We start from the raw sequence: 16,797 nt of genomic DNA, 5'->3' as shown, positions 1-16,797 counted from the left end.
TCAAATATCTTGCGTATGGAATTTCAAAAAAAAAAAAAAAACACAATCTGTATAAAATGTAATTTTTATTTAAAAATTGGGTCGAAGAGTGGAAGCTAAAATTAATCCCACACGACAAACTTCAATATTTCTTTTTAATGCACTCAGAAACATTTCAACTTCACTCCCAACACTTTTACTGTTATTGCATATTCCTAAAGTCGACGAATGAAAAAGGAAAACAAAAAAGAGCGGATCAAGCAAGAAAAAAAATAATCATGAACTTCAATGCACTTCAAGCCACACTTGTACACTTTTCAATGGCGCCGGGAATCCCAATCCTCTGGAAAACGCAATCAGAAATATTTTACCCTCCCTCCTCATGTATTAGTCAGATAAATATACTTAACTACTCTTAACAAGAACATCAATAAAAAAAAGCAAAGCTATAAACAAGGAAAGAATGAGTACTTTTGCGCAGAGCAACTATTCCCCTACTTGTTTACATTATTAACTTTGTGTTTGAGAGCCCGAAACCAATCGAAATAATCACGTGATAACTGAAAATCATTAGTTTAAATGCATAACCGTTCGAATAAATCACTCAGTCGCCCAAATGCCGAGCTCCTAGTTTCTGACAAGCTAACAGGGAATCTAGTCGAACCTGCATCCCCCAAGGATTGCGACCCCAAAATGAAGACTAAAATCTATCGAATCGACCCCCTAAAACAAGCTTGCATTTCGAACTTTACCGGAGGGGTAAGTTGACAAAAGGTGTATCTGCTCATTTTATCGGAAAACAAACAAAAAACTAGACCTATTTAAATGTCAAAACTAGAATTTTTCATGGAATTTGGGGGGAGTGGTATTGATCCTCCTTCTAAAAGGGGGGTGTCAATACCCCCCCCCCCAACTTAACCTAAAACTTCTAAAAGCCAGGAGGGTTCACCCCTTATTATACCCCTAAATGGTAGGCTAAATGTCACATTCCTATCTCGAGCGCACCCCTGCCAAAACAACTCGGGAATTCAACTGAAGTCAAGGGAGTCCACCTCCCCCCTTTCGCAAGGCGATGGCGCACCCTCTCAAATGTTACGGAGCATCCGTCTAGAAAGAGCTCTCCCCCCCTCCCAAAATGAAATTAAAAAAAAAAAAAAACTCTCAAAAAAACCGCTTCTAAAAATTTCGGTTTCGCAGGCTGCGCCATGGAACCCCCTCCCCCCTTCCGAAAATGAGATTAAAAAAAACCCTCTCAAAAAACCGGCTCTAAAAATTTTAGTTGCACAGGCTGCGCCATGCCCCACCCCCTTTTAGTGGGCACCCCCGTAGCAGTCAACTCAATTTTGGAAAAGCTCAGAAAATGAACTACTCGAGTACTCGATTCAAACGTCTCGAGATCTCGATTTGAAACATCTCGAGATCTCGATTTGAAACATCTCGAAAATCTCGATTTAAAACATCTCGAGATCTCGATTCAAAAGATCTCGAGAAGTCAATCGCTCGAGTACTCGATTCAAAAGACCTCGAGAAGTCAATCGCTCGAGTACTCGATTCAAAAGATCTCGAGAAGTCAATCGCTCGAGTACTCGATTTCAAAGATCTCGAGAAGTCAATCGCTCGAGTACTCGATTCGGAAGATCTCGAGAAGTCAATCGCTCGAGTCCTCGTTTTCAAAAGGTCTCGATTATCAATCACTCGAGTGATCGACTTAAAAAGATCTCGATTATCAATCACTCGATTATCAGATCAGATATCATGCCAAAATTAAAATTTAACTTATAAGAAATTTTAAAAACTGATGTTATAACAGTTTCACGTTTCTGAAAAAACAATTTCCATTGAAGAGTTTTTTGACAAGGAAAGAGTCAAAGAATTGATAAGAACCATGCACGAATGATAAAAATTAAGGAACAATTTTTCAGAAAAATTCCCCACACAAAGAGAAAAGATTCAACAATATTCAAATATGCTAAAGATAAAAATTAATATTTTTAAAGGAAATATCAAGCAAAGCAGAAGTAAATCATTATCTTTAAATTAAAAAATAACTGATTTCTTTCAGTTGTTTTCAGTGTATTTTGCAGCTAAATGGCATTGTTTTTAAAGTTGTTAGTTTTAATATTATTATTTATTTTGTATCCGAAATTATTTACCATTTTGTTAGTTTCTTCACCTCTTTTAAGGTTAAGCATAAGTTGCTGCAGTTTTTCCAGTATTTTTAAATACTGCATCTAAAATATAAACAATATCGTGCGTTATAGCGACCGATTTTGCTCGGACAAAAGTGGTCGTTATAACGAACGTTGATTGTTTTTGTTGAATGTCGTGATATATTTAAGTTCTCATCTTTTTGCTTCGTAAAATGGTATCCCGGCAACTCTGTAACAAATGCATGTAAAATTTTATGATTTTTTACTTTTATTATTATTTTTTTTACTTTTTTAGAACAAATGCAGTGATTTATGTCTTAGGAAATGACGTTATTATACATTTGTCATCAATCAGATTTGTGTTCTAAATTGAAATGTACACGAGTATAGTTAAAGTAGTACTAAGTAAGAAATCGTTTAACGTACGCCACACAAACCAGTTCATCAATTTCATAAGGTTTCCGATGGTAGATATTCATATAAAAGTAAATGCAGTAGATCTTTTTTTGATGTGGGATTTCGTTCCATGGAAGTGCCACGTGAACCAAAACCATAAATTAAGCCTTAATAGTAGTGTTAAAACAGGGGTTAGGTTCCATTGATTAAAAAAATACTTCATTCTAGGGATAGATGATAGATAAATGTATAAGTTTAGCGGTGTACTTATTCCGATACATATGCGGACATCAGGAATTAACATAGTGTTAAAAAAAGTTGGTTATGATTATCTTTCTTGTAGTTCTTTGTGGGTCATTAACGCATCCATGATCACTTGCTTCATTGACTGGATCTTCCTTCACTAAACAAATCGGAAAGATCATTTGCCATTGCCAAAGAATGGCTCAAAATTTTCAATGCTAGAGTTTTTTTGTTGAGTGTCGGATCGTGTCGGTGTCCTCGTTAGTTTCGTTCTCTTTAGTCACCTCTAAAAGCTCTTCTTCCAGTAAGCTCCGCGAGTAGTGGGAGTTTAATAACTTTAATCCTGGAAAGAGCTCTGGAACCAATCGCAAAAAAAAGTGTCCAGTGGTCCAAGCTCGCTTATTAAAGCACCAAAATGCCGTTTATTGGGTGTTACCTGAAATTTCAGGAGTTTGGATTTTGAAAGAGGGGAAATTTTATTCTTTATCAATGCCGCATCAGGGTAAAATCAAAACTCATCTGCGTAAAAAATGTGTCTAATCTTAAATCGCGTATAATCAAATCCGCTTAAAATGAGGGTCTACTTGTTTAAATTTACTCTATAAGGTGTAAGGGGGTTAAGATCTTTTTAAATAAAATAAAAACTGCTACTGAACACTAACATTTATCTTTTCACTGGACCATTCGCTCTTTCTTCATGCAAAGTAAAGTTGCTAGACATTTTGTTCAAGTAGCAGCCATATAGGAAACAGATTAAATATGTTTTGCAAAAATCGTAATTCTAAACTCCATGCTAGTTTTCAAAAAGTATTTTAAAGGGCGCCTACTGGTGAAAGAAATCGCCATTAATGATATAAATAATCAGGAACCGTCATGACATCTTTTATTACAAACTTCTAGATAAACTAGTCATTGCCAGTTTTTTATTTCATGTTCAATTTTTCGTGTACTGGTAGCTTCATTACCTACAATTGATTTGAAAGCTACTTGAGGTATAAAGGGGATAGTGAGAAGAAAAATGAAAAAACGAGTTTACGAAATGAAACTCTGCGCAGATCACATTAAAAGAGAACGTTTAACTGTATTAACTTTTAATCTACTTCAAAAAAGTGAAACTTTAATTCAGATGCATTTCGCTCTAAACAGTCTTAAAACACATAAAACCCCTAAAATATCTGAATTAATCACATTTTGACGTAGAGAATGACGAAGTACCACAGACAAAATCCCCGATTCGTACGTAATCTCTAGGAGTTTGCACTAGATCTTTCTGAACTGAATTGGATTAGGTAAGCTGATATGTTGAAAAATGTCATGCGGTTTAAAAATTGTAAAATAGTCTGATAAACACGTTGAATTTATAGTTCTTGCCCAGTTAAGCATTTTCTTAATGAAACTCATCATTTTCTGCATTTATGTTCTGTGTAGCCCTAGAGCACATCTACTAAATATGTTCAGCACACTGTTGCTTTTTAACTTGTCTCCAACCAAAAGGGAAAAACAAAACAAAATAATTATTTCAAACATTTAAATGATGAAAGTAAATAAAACTAACCTAACCTGGAAGCATTGTGAAGGTTATTCAGATCCCAATCGCAGCATTACGACGCTGCCAGGTTAGGTTTGCCCCAACTATCGATTGATCTTTTTGTTTCAATATCATTAATTGAGAACTCAAGTTAAAACTAACTAAATTAGAATGAAATTGGTTTCAGTAAGTTGCAAATTTAAGACTATCTCTTTTATTTATTTATCTTTCAGTATGTGCCTATGCTAAGGTACAAACAAGATTAGACATTTTTGGACATTGGACCAACACACTGTTCACTCTATTTTTCTTAAGCTGCTATGCAATCGGAAAATAGATGATTTTTCAATATATATTTAAAATTCAGCATATTTATTCGACTTCTTATGTTTTATTTATATAAATTTGTTCAAAAAAATATTATATTATTCCGATTCGGGCCTCTTCAAGGGACAGGTTTTTTGACTACTCTGACATGGCCTTTCGTCGGCCACTGGAAAAAGCTCGTGTATGTTTGAGCATTCATTTGACACCTACCAGGTCATTTCAAATAGATCATTCATAATGATGAAAGATTATTCATGTTGCTTGACTGCGTACTGTATTCTCTTCATAAATGCTTCGGAAGAAGAAATTATTGAAATTTTATTTTAATATTGAGCACGGACAAAGAACATCTTTTGCCTTTTCTAATTCGAAACCGGCTGAACTAAGTAATCCACTTTAGGCTACATAGGGGCTGTCTGTAAATGATGTCAAAATTCCAAAATGCGTGAAAAATCGGTACTGCTGCGTAAAAGCGTAAGAAACAGATAAAGCGCCTAAATTTTGCACCTAATCTGTACAATTCAATAAATGCACATATTTTTGAGCTCAAAATCCATAATGAGTTGTCAATTTCCATAATTTTTGAGCATTTTTTCTGAAAATCATGATCTTTATGACCATTTTCGATCGTTGTTGAAATCCATGACTTTTGCCGATTATCCAGGTAAGCACACAACCTGCATTTCAGCAATTATTTGCATTAAAAAATCAAGTAGGAGCAGCTTGTTTTGCCTTGTCCAGTCTTTGATGCTCCACTACAGTTCAGTTGCTATGATTTGCCAACTTAGGAAGATGTTATGGAACATAATTTGGGGGTATGGGAAATAATTGTGAAGTGGTCCATGTGTTAAAGATATCTATCCGTACATCCTACAAATTTTTTATCAAACCTGTAGATGGTTGAGTGGGGCCTTCGTCTAAATTTTGACCACTTGACATGGCATGAACTTTAAGCTTATTTTACAGTCTAGGAGACTTAGGTATTTCTTTTAAGTACTGTATTTTTACAAAAAACAGAAGAGTTAATATAAGTAAAAATGCAGGAAACTTTTGGAGACAGCTTATTTTCAGCCATTATACCCCCAAGTGAAGTTTATCATACAATGCAAACAAGTCATCAATGTATGCTACCCTTATTTATGTCAGTAACTATTGTAAATAGTGATTTGGTTTAGCAAGCTCCTATTAAAAAATGGTGTGGCTCTGATAAGTTGAGCTATGCCATTGTCAATGTTTACCTCTTGTTCTGGTAATAGGGAAACTTATTAGCGCTGTGTTGAGTTGGGTTACTGTTGTAGTAGTTTAAAGAATTCCAGCTCAGTTGTTTAAAAATGTTCACCACAATATCTCAGGGGGAAAACGATATTATAATTATTTTCATTAGTTTTCCATTGTTTAATTATATAATTGTGATGATTATGAATTTAAAGAAAGGCAATATAAAATGCATGATTATGAATGAGGGAGTTTTGGAAAAAAATTGCCATTAAGAAGTGAACTGTGGTAAGAATATCATTCAGAACTTATTGCTGTTTAGTAAGATTTTTTGCTAATTTCTGTAACAATTTCTATGATATTTGTAATACAAAAGAATTTTTGATCCTGATTATTAATAAATAAAACTACTTTCATTATTATTTTTTACTGAAATAGTTTTCAAATTTAACACTTAATACTGTAAATTCAAGTTTCTTTTTAAATTTTAATGAAAGAAACATTTATTCACAGGTTTAGATAAAATGGACAGCTTACGGAAAACATCTGGGTCGAGGCAGTCTGAAACTACAGATCCACGAATACCAATGGCTTGGCGTCATCGTGAAATGACTTTCAATAACCCATATGCAAGAAGAGCTTCTTCACCTTCAGTCACTTCATCATCATCAGATGATCGGGAAGAAATTCCCATTGTAAGACAGCACTACAGACCACTTAGTCGCCATAGCAATGTCGAAAGACATGAAGATCGTCTAGATCACTATGCTACCATTCGCAATGACAGACTAGATCATTTTTCATCTGCCAGAAGTGATAGAATGGATTCTTATACTCACCGTACTACACCAGTTGATAATTATTACCATGGGCCATATCGAAATTCTGCCAATGCTTCAACAGGCACTTTGAGATCTACACGAAGTGTACCATCACTGGCTTTTGCAGCTGCAATGGAAGCTCAAGATCCCTGCCCAATTCATGGTGGCAATCACGGGCCAATGAGAAGACATGGTTCTTTATTTGACATTCGAGCACCCTCAATAGGAGGACCTTTGAGTATTAGTGGTCTTGACAAAAAACATTTTCACGGCTCCAAACATTCCATTATAAATGGCCATCCTGCACCACACTTTCAATTTCATCCCGATATGCCACAGTTTTTACAGCCACACATGATAAATCCGATGATGAGACCACCTCATCATCCTTTGGGAATGCCTGTTATTGTAGAGCCCATTCCAATGCGAGATCCTTTCAATAAAGGTATGACCTTGCATCGTGCAAATGGAAATGGATACCCAGTAAAGGAACCAATAGATTCATACAGTGTTGAACAAGTTTGCTGTAAAGGACACTTAATAGTTTTGTGGATCATCTTAGGAGTTGTTACCGTAGGAGTAATTCTTGGTATAATCATGGGTGTAACAATAACCTAGAAAGCATACGATTTTCATAACTTCTATAATTATGATTACTGGGATTATTTATCAGTGTTACTCACTTTGATGTATGTATTCATAAAAACAAGATTGGATTTCAGATATTTCTAGTTTATTAAAAGGTGTATTTAAACAATTGCAACTGAGAATCAAATTACTTCAATCTATAATAAAATATCTTATTTAATAACATATAAACTTTCTTTGTGGCATTTTCATTAATACAAAATAACTGTTTCATACAGTAACAATCAGAATTATAAACATGAATAAATTTTCTTAAATAATCATATCTGCAATGAAACATCTTGTCATGTAATGAATATAAGGAAAATAGAAGTTTATAAACATAGCAAAATCGTACAAATTATTTTTTCTAAATTTAAGAGTCATATCACCAAAATCTTTTAATAATGATGGAAATGGAGATTTCTTAGCATACACTGAATACAGTATCTATGAAATTTATTTTGGAAAATTTTGTTTGAAAGTCAATGCTTTGTCTTTTGGAAGAATGTTTTATTACTGTAGATTATACATCTTTTTTGATGCCATTTAACAGATTATAGGGCCTCATATTTTAATGAATAATTTATTTAAAAAAGGAAAAAAAAAAAGCTCTTCTGAAAGCAGATTTAAGTAGCTTTTTAGTAAAAATTAAGTAGCATTTTTTCTTTAAATCAATGTTTTTTGAACTATTCCATCATACATTGAAACAAATAACATGCATAAACATAACTTAATAAAGTATATGAAGCTCTTTAAATAAATTATTTCAGAATTTTTCAACATTGACTGATCAAAATAGTTTTTAAACTTACTTAATTCAAGTGTCCTCAACTTTTTTTAATTTAGTTGACACCAATTGCTGGTAAACATTAAAAACATTGCCCACAAAGAATAAGTAAAAGTAAAGATTTAAAACTTTCATTTAAAACCGTAGCATACAACATAAAATAGCTGTATAGCTATTTTAAATATCCTGTGATATATGAAATACATGTAAAGACAAGCACATTTTTCACAGGGTAACAATGCATGTGATATGAATATAAAAGTTAAACCAGTGATTGAAGAAAGTATGGAAAAGTAATATTTGCAATATATTTGCACCAAAATACTGAAGATAAGTTTTGCATGTATTTAATACAAACTACACACATTTGCTTCTTAAAATTTAATGATAAGTCTCAAATTTTTAAATTCCATTACAGGAAATTGAATAAAATAATAGGAGATAAAATTTATCTGAAGCCTAAAATTTTATATTTCTAGATAAATTAACTTTTGTATAAAATATTGTCACAATTTTCTCAATAAAAATAAATACAGGAGAAATATCAACTTTTTTAATATCATAAAAACATAGCACAAAGTTTAGTATGAACCAAACTTGTTTTCAAATAAATATTTTCTCATATGTATTAAAAATAGTAGTTTCTGATTGGACAGTAAGAAATAAAAATTGGACATAGTCAAAGGAACTATGTCTAAGGAATGTTCTGAGACCTTATTTAGTCATGACGTATAGAATGGAAGCCTGTGGTTTACAACCATGTAAAATTAGCCTCTGTTCTAGTTCTAGAATCACATTGTTGAATGGATGAAATATTTTGAAATAATTTGCTAGGTGGTTAAAAGGCAATAAAATACTAAAAAAAAAGGCAAGTCAGAGAATTATAAAAGTAAAACTGTTTGGATAATTAAATTTTGCAAAGAGTAAAAATTATTGAGAAGATCTTAACTAAATAAAATATAAATGGCATTTACAAGTCATGGCACAAGCAGAAATGTCTTAGTTTTAATGTGAGTGGTAATTATCTTTTCCAGAAGGATATTTCATGTCTTGAAGATGATGCAAATTGATTGATCACAAAGTAACTTCTTCTCCTCGAATCAGACGTCCTCTGATTTGGAAAACATACTGAAAATAAAATAAATAACCACGCATGTGTAACAAAAATCTAATAAGTACAACACATTTTGTATAAAGAAATAAAACATTTTCATACAGAAGATTACAGCACATGCATGAAAGATGGTAATTTTTATCTTTCACAAAATTATAGTCTAGTTTATTGATGGTTTAGAATAACCTTGACCCCAATTTACAAAGAAAAAAACAAACGTTTTAAGATTTGAAGGTATTTTTAACATTTAACAAACATAGGTACTGACTTATTTTTTATATTTATACTATTACTTTTATTACTTTTGAATAAATGGTACGTTTTTTGCTTCTCCTGCAAGGGTTGCATTTTTTGAGTTATGTGGTTATCATTCTAGGCCATTGTTAAATGACAACACATAAAAAAACCCAGTTGAATACTGTCAAATCTCGATAACTCGAATATTCCTTCATCTCGAAGTTTTCTTCGAGTCCCAAACTCTTGAGACTGCTGTGGAAACTTCCCATAACTTGAACTATCGATAACTCAAACGTTTTATCCGCTCTCTTGGGACTTCAAGTTATTGAGAGTTGACTGTATCATGAATGTTCATAAAAATACTGACGATCTAGTGACTGTATTTCAATTATTCAAGAAGATGAATGGAAAGGGATTGCTCATGAATTCTCAAATCATAGCATAACAAAGTTTAAGGACAGTCAGAAATTGTGAATAGTTTGAGAGCAATTCAGTACATTAAAAAATAAATAAACATAGCCCACAAAAATCAATATTTAAAAAATATTCTTACTATATTCAATTGAATTCTTTTATAAGTTACCATGTACTTTGCTATAAATTTATGAAAGATGATAATTGCTTTCATTCACCCATACCCAATGAAGAATTATTCTCTTACAGTTTAAGTTTTATCATATAATGAGCAGGTTCAATTACAAATTTCCACGTAATATATGTTTTTTTTATGATATCAATTTTTCTGAAAGTAAGGTAAAATTTGGTGAAATATGTTAAACTAAAAACTTGCAAAAAGAAAAAAGTTTGGCTTTTTTTAAAGAAAAGCTTTAAACTTCATGAACATTTGTGCTATTTTTGTAAAAATTGCATTGAATAATTGTATACTGTTCAGGAAAAAGTCATTACTTGACTATTATAAGAACAAGGGAAACAAATATTTTGCATAGCAACATTTTTAAAGTCTTATTTTTACTTATTTCAATACATTTTTGATAAAGGGCCACACTAGCACAGCCAGAAATTTCTCCCACATTCCGCCTTTGCAGCACCCAAGGGGTCGCATTCAAATTAAAATACTCATTAAAAGATTTTTAAAAGAATCCCTTCTTTTTTTGACAGCAGAAATAAATTCAGAGTACTCACATCAGCCTTAAATACATCAATTTGATAGCATTCTATAATTGTCAACTTTTAGTAATGGTTAATATTTTTACTTATTCAATCAAATGATATAATTTTCCTTGATTCAAGAAAGGTTAAAAATAATGAAACAAAAAGTCTGAATTTTGAGTTGGTTTTTGACCAATTTCATTCTCAAAAATCAAACATAAGGTTTATAAAGCTTTTACAATATCCTAGATTTATGAATATTTTAGAATTTTTTTTTTATACATTGGTAAAAATTAATTCACATTTTTATAAGTTGTATTCTACTGACTACAATAAATTCAGATGCTACTAGATTGAAGTGGGAGAGGCAAAATGACAAGCGTGCAAGTCCCTTATTACAAAGTATAAAATGTATGAAGAGTTAAAAATAATGGTAAATATAAAATTAATGATGTTCAAGAAGTAAAATAACATAGTGAATAAAAGCTGGTAAGTTTAACAGAGGTGGATGCAGTTAGATTTGGAAAAGCATTAAATTGTAGGACTAATGTGTTAAAGTGTAATGTGAAAATGTTATGCCAAATCCATAAGAGTTGGCAAGCAATGAAGTCAATCGAGGTGTTTAAAGAGAAGAGGTAATATTGAGATATTTACTAACAGAACAATTAAAATCAACATGTTTGTAAAAATCAAAATAAATAACAAACAATAAGGAAACTAGTACCTTCAAATCATCTAGCTCAGCCCCTTTCTTTTTAGCTACTTCAAGAATTTCCTTCTCAATATTTTGTTGAGATGTCCCTTTAACGTCAATGTAGTCACATTCACAGGCTGCATAATGGCAAGATATGGCCTGAAGGCACAAAAATGATAACTCTTTAAATTACTCATTTTGATAGAGCATGCTCAAGGAAAAATATATTTTTACAATGTAACATTATACAGATGCATATAATGTTTCATTAAGAAACATAAGACCAGATAGACATAGGGATACTAAATAGCAAGTTTATTATCAATTTGGGTAACAGTTTAAATGAAATATTTTGAAAAAAGAAAAAAAAAACATTGCTGACAACACAACATTGATTTTCACTGCTTGGAGAAGGAGAAAGTTGAATTAAATAACTTTTAGCATTTTCTTTTTCAAGTAGAAAACTTTTAAACAACAAGAAAATCAAACATAACATAATTGCAGGAAAAAGTTACAGCCAGAAACATCTTTAACGCTTCTACAAGTGGATTTCAAGCACTGAAAACTGATACTATGGCTGAAAAATGTAATCAAGCGTATTTTAACGTTTGATACTTTAAATACTACTGTTTTTGCACATTTCATTTACAAAAATGAATTTCACTACAAATGAATCTTCCTCTAAAAACTATGAAGGAGCATTTTCATTCCTTGAAAAAAAAAAAAAAAAACCTATATTTCTGGTTACAACCATTTAAAACCTTCTTTTAAGAGCAAATTACCAACTTTCAATATTTAGAAGTAAGTTACAGCTCCTAAGCCAGGTCTAAGACAGAACTGCATGCAATATACCAGACAGACAGACCGGTTATCACATTCAGAGACTGCAGTTTAGTTATCATTAGAGCTCAACAGTTTGGAATAGTGAATAAAGTAGCTGAAGGCAGAAGTTCTCTCATTAAATGTAGCCGAGAGTGACAACAAACTGGTAGATAACGTAAATTTATCAATAGCAGTTATTATATAAAATAAAAAACAGTTAGTTAAATTAGAGGTGGTAACTAACTGCTGAGTACCCAAGTTTTGCCTTCAATTTAAGAGTTGAACTGCACCATGTTGTGAACTCTCGCTGGTGAGATAAATTTACTTTATCTACCAGTTTGTTGACGCTCTCAGCTTCAATGAGATGACATTTGCCTCCAGCTCAGTTGTTCACTATTCCAGACTGACAAATTCTAACAATCAACTGCAAATGAAACTGCAGTCTCTGGATGTGATAGTTAGGCTGTCTGGTATACTGCATGTACAAATTTCAATAGTTCTTATCATATGAAGATTTCACACAAAAGATCATGATTAGGACAATTCATTGAAATAATATGAATTAAATATAAAAAAACAAAAAAAAAAAAACTTATTTCACACAGAAACAGGAGAAAAGCATTTAAACACTTTCAAACATTTAGTTTTAGAAACTGTGTATTTTGTTAAAACTGGTTGAATACTATATTAAATCTATCCAGTTAAATAATTGCAAACTATTGATAGCAATTGAGTATTAATGATCATTTTACAACAAGCAGAGAATGCTAGAATTTTACTGGCATAAAAGTAATGAAAATAGAAAGAATTAATTTGAATGACTACAAAAAAGTGCAAGTCGAATTTTTTTCAAAATAAATATTTTAGGAAAAAGAAAATATGCAAAATCCTATTAAAAGGCATTTTTACAGTTGCTTTAGTTTTATTTTCAACTCTGTGTGACATTTTTTACTTTTTTGTGTCTAAAGTCCAAAAATTATAGATTTGTTTACTTCATGCAACATTAGTCTTGAAAACTACACTCTAATTATCCATTGGAATTTTTCTTTTTTTGTTTCCTGATTCAGTGACCACTCAGTATCAATAGCTCAAAGAATGAGCTAATATTATATGCATTAACAAAGTTGTTAAGGGATGACACATTTTAAAATATTATTCTAGCTGCATCATAAGCAGTGTTAGAAATAAGAATTTACATCTAATAACGGCACATAGCAGGGTTAAAACTAGGGAAAAAAGTAAGGTGATATCTCCTCTCTGAACAAAATTTTAAGTGGCATTTTTGAAACTGAAAAGTGGAAGTATAGTGTTATAAATTGTTTGAACTTTTTAGATAAATATTTATTTGAACAAAATATTTGCATATCATAAGCTTAAAATTTATGTAATAAGCATAACATCGATTAAGAACATTCCATTAAATAATAATAGGCTAGAATAAATAAGCATCTTAGTATTTGAGCAATATCAACTAAGTTTTTAAAGAAAAATTTTCATAAAAATATCTTAATTTCCAATACATAAGCAAGATTCTACTTTTAAATCAATCATTTACAAAGTGGTGGCCTAATGAAATGCTCTTAATTGTTATAAAAAATGTATCAATGTCAAATCTTCAAAAGAAAAAAAAAATCTGAAAATTTTGACTTTATCAACAAAAGCATTTTGGTACAGTTTCGACACAAAATGGGTTAAATAATACGTTTTGTTTGGTGCAACTAAAAAAAAGATAAACACCGTTCCAAAAGCCATTCAGTATATCCAAAGGATAAAGCTATTTGAAATCTGTTATTCCTTTCCTTGCGGCTAAATTTCTATATTCCTCTCTTTAAAATGGAAGTTCAAAATTATCGTAAGCCATTTCATTTACATTGGCTACCTTCTTTAAAGAAATATGAAAAATGTAAAAATCTGAGATGTGAAATTTCGCAATTTTTGTGACGTCCGCTAATGGTGATCAGCAGGAACAGCCCACATAGGGGTTATTTTTGAGTGAGATTTCAGAGAAAGTTGTGAGAATTGTACAATCCTGCATGCTAGTGTTAACATTGGCCACTAGCATAAGTTTTTAGGCATTAAAACGAACAACCTAGGTGCAATTTTAAATGAATCAAATACATATCCAAATATAAACTTTCTTTTTAAACACACTGTTAATATGCCCTGCTGTATGTTACACACTGCCAATAGCATATTTGTAAAATATACAAAAGAAAATGATTTTTTAGAGACGAAATTGTTTGTATTTGAAAATCACTTTTGCAAATTTATCCTTTGGGCCAATAATAAATCTTAGGCCTAATGAGTCAGGAAAGAAAAACTTCAATCAGATCCAAAAACTTTAGGCATCAAATTCGACACCTAGGGTTGGAAATCTAGGTATCAATCATTTTTGTTTCAAAATGTGACTAACCATCGATTTTTTAGCTGAAAAAGATTTGAAAAAAAAAAAGAAAGAAATGTTAACTCAAGAGAGGAGTTTAAAGTACAAGAGTGCAACTGTGTTCAATATAAAATTAATTTGAAAATATTTTTAATGCATAAACCACTTTAAGTGAAAAATAAATAATACGAACATAAGACTTACTTTTCTAAACCCATTTGTTTTATTTGCTCCAGATCCATGAATAAGAACAGGATGAAAAAATACAGTATCACCGGCTTCCATTTCCAAGTAGACACGTCTAGACATTTTTTCTTGCTCCAAGTTTGAAACACCATGGTACATTTTATTTACACCTCCCTAACAAATATAATACAAGAAAATAAACTGGAATAATTTAAGGATTAAGTGCACATTAAGCAAAATGATTGTATGTTAAAATCAAATACAGTGTATAAAAAGGAAATTTGGAAGAAAGAAATCAATGATATAAGCTGCATTACCATTACCCTAAAATACTGAATAAACACAGAAATAAATTTTGTCAAAAATTGAAAACACAAGGCATAGGTGGCAGGGGAGCCGGTTGAAAGGGAGCTAAGTTCCAATTATTTTTACCTATAAATAAAAAAATATAATAATAAAATAACGCCTTGTTCACGGAAATAAAAAAAAAAGAAAACTTTTAACGTTTGAAAATCGAGGCCAACTTAATATCAAAGTAGTAATTTTGTTAATTGGGCAAACAATGAGTTCTTTTAATGATTAGTGAGAATCTAATATTAAGCTCTCCTAATTAAAGCATGTCTTAATTAGTTATTCTTTTAGTTCAAATGTGTGTTAAAAATAGTATTTAGCAAATTTAAGAATATTCTGACAAGTTATAATTTTGACTAATGCCTAAGATTGATTTATTTCCCCTCCATCAGTTATTTTCACTTTAAGAAATAATGACATTGACTGTCACAGAGGTGAGGAATTTTCCATTATTATAGGCCTAATAGACACATTTTTCAAGGAAATATTTTGTTTCTTTGTTGCTACAATCTGCACTATGTTAAGCATTTGAAAGCATGTTCACTTATTTTTTTACATTAAATTACATCCCTGAAATTCAAGTTCATGGAGGTGAAAAGTCACAGTAACCACACTTGGTTTTTAAAACATAATTTGTCTTCATGTATTTCAACATAAATCTTCCAACTTCTTTATGGCTGAAAGTAAAAAAAAAAAAAAAAAGGGAGGGGGGGGGGGCTCCCTTGTATATTGGAAAATAGAATTTGATGTCACTACAGCCATGTGTTAATGAGGAATGGCATTTTGTGTTTAGGTAACGGAGGTGAGAATTTATTGTATGACATGACTCCTTATTCTACTAAAACAAACTAAAACACAATATTAAAAAATTAAATATGCTTAAACAATTAGTATTTGAGACACGTGTGAAAGGAATAATAAATAAATAAGTATATACCAGGCATGTTTTTAAAGTAAGGCCCATTTTGAAGTAAAAAAGAACGAGGACAGATAGAGCTAAGAAATTTATTGCACAAAAATCTACCAACCTTATGCTGATTACTTCGGATACGGACATTTTAATTAATTTTCACTTTAATGTTTATAATTGAACTGAATATCGATCTGCTGAATACAGGATTGGGTTTGGTCTCTTCAGATCTTAAGGTAAGATGATTTAAGTTATTGGCAGGTGCTGTCCTGTTTAAGGCTATTTATCGGAACTCGTTTTATCCTAATTAGTCGAGGCGAAACCCCCTGCTTTTAATTTTAGGTTTAAGTTCTTGTTTATTGTTTAACATGTGGTGTATTTAGCCCAATGTTACTCTGTATTGCATATACTGGGGCTTAAACACTCTCTTTGTAGTTTATTTTTTGATCTTTGATCATATTTTTTGAATCCTTCACAGCTGATGACCTGTGGATTCAACCTTTCGACTTTTTGCTATTAATTGCTGCTTGTATTTTCCTTTTTCCCCCATCATTATTTTTCTTAAAATGTTTAAAACTTGTTATTTGGCTTGTATACTTTATATATTTACTTGGCTTTTTAGTTTTGCTGCGTTGCACATCTATGGGCTTTTGGTTTGGTCTTTTCAATATTCTTCACTTATTTTATAATTATATATATAACTGCAATTGCATATGTTTATTCATAGAAAATACTTCACTAGTTTTCATCCATTTTTATTTAATCTACTTTTATTAGCTCAAAATGACTGTTTTTGTGAGAATGCCCTATTATTCAAATTTATTTCCTTACAAAATAGTAATTTGGAAAAGTCATATGGGCTCTATTGTCTGGAACACTTTTCGTTAGGATGAAAATCTTAATAATGTAAAATT

At 31.3% G+C, this 16,797-nt stretch overlaps 2 protein-coding genes across 4 annotated transcripts in view; one reads left to right on the top strand and one right to left on the bottom strand.

Annotated features, from left to right (window-relative positions):
* The window catches only part of LOC129230984 (uncharacterized), a 68,711-nt gene extending 60,964 nt beyond the window's left edge, over positions 1–7,747 (top strand). Inside the window, exon 2 of the mRNA XM_054865228.1 lies at positions 6,352–7,747. Within this exon, the coding sequence (XP_054721203.1) occupies positions 6,363–7,277 (915 nt within the window). The 5' untranslated portion in view covers positions 6,352–6,362 and the 3' untranslated portion in view covers positions 7,278–7,747. The remainder of the gene's footprint in view (positions 1–6,351) is intronic.
* Positions 7,748–7,880: 133 nt separating this feature from the next.
* Positions 7,881–16,797, bottom strand: part of LOC129230983 (phytanoyl-CoA dioxygenase, peroxisomal-like) — a 35,267-nt gene continuing 26,350 nt past the window's right edge. For all 3 annotated transcript variants that reach the window (XM_054865226.1, XM_054865227.1, XM_054865225.1), the window contains exons 7-9: positions 14,641–14,796; positions 11,262–11,390; positions 7,881–9,204 (exon numbers count right to left, since the gene is read on the bottom strand). In XM_054865226.1, the coding sequence (XP_054721201.1) occupies positions 9,151–9,204; positions 11,262–11,390; positions 14,641–14,796 (339 nt within the window). In that variant the 3' untranslated portion in view covers positions 7,881–9,150. The remainder of the gene's footprint in view (positions 9,205–11,261; positions 11,391–14,640; positions 14,797–16,797) is intronic.

Source organism: Uloborus diversus, chromosome 10, assembly GCF_026930045.1.
Source record: "Uloborus diversus isolate 005 chromosome 10, Udiv.v.3.1, whole genome shotgun sequence".
In the NCBI taxonomy this organism is placed as follows: Eukaryota; Metazoa; Arthropoda; class Arachnida; order Araneae; family Uloboridae; genus Uloborus; species Uloborus diversus.
This window is presented reverse-complemented; position numbering and strand designations above follow the sequence as displayed.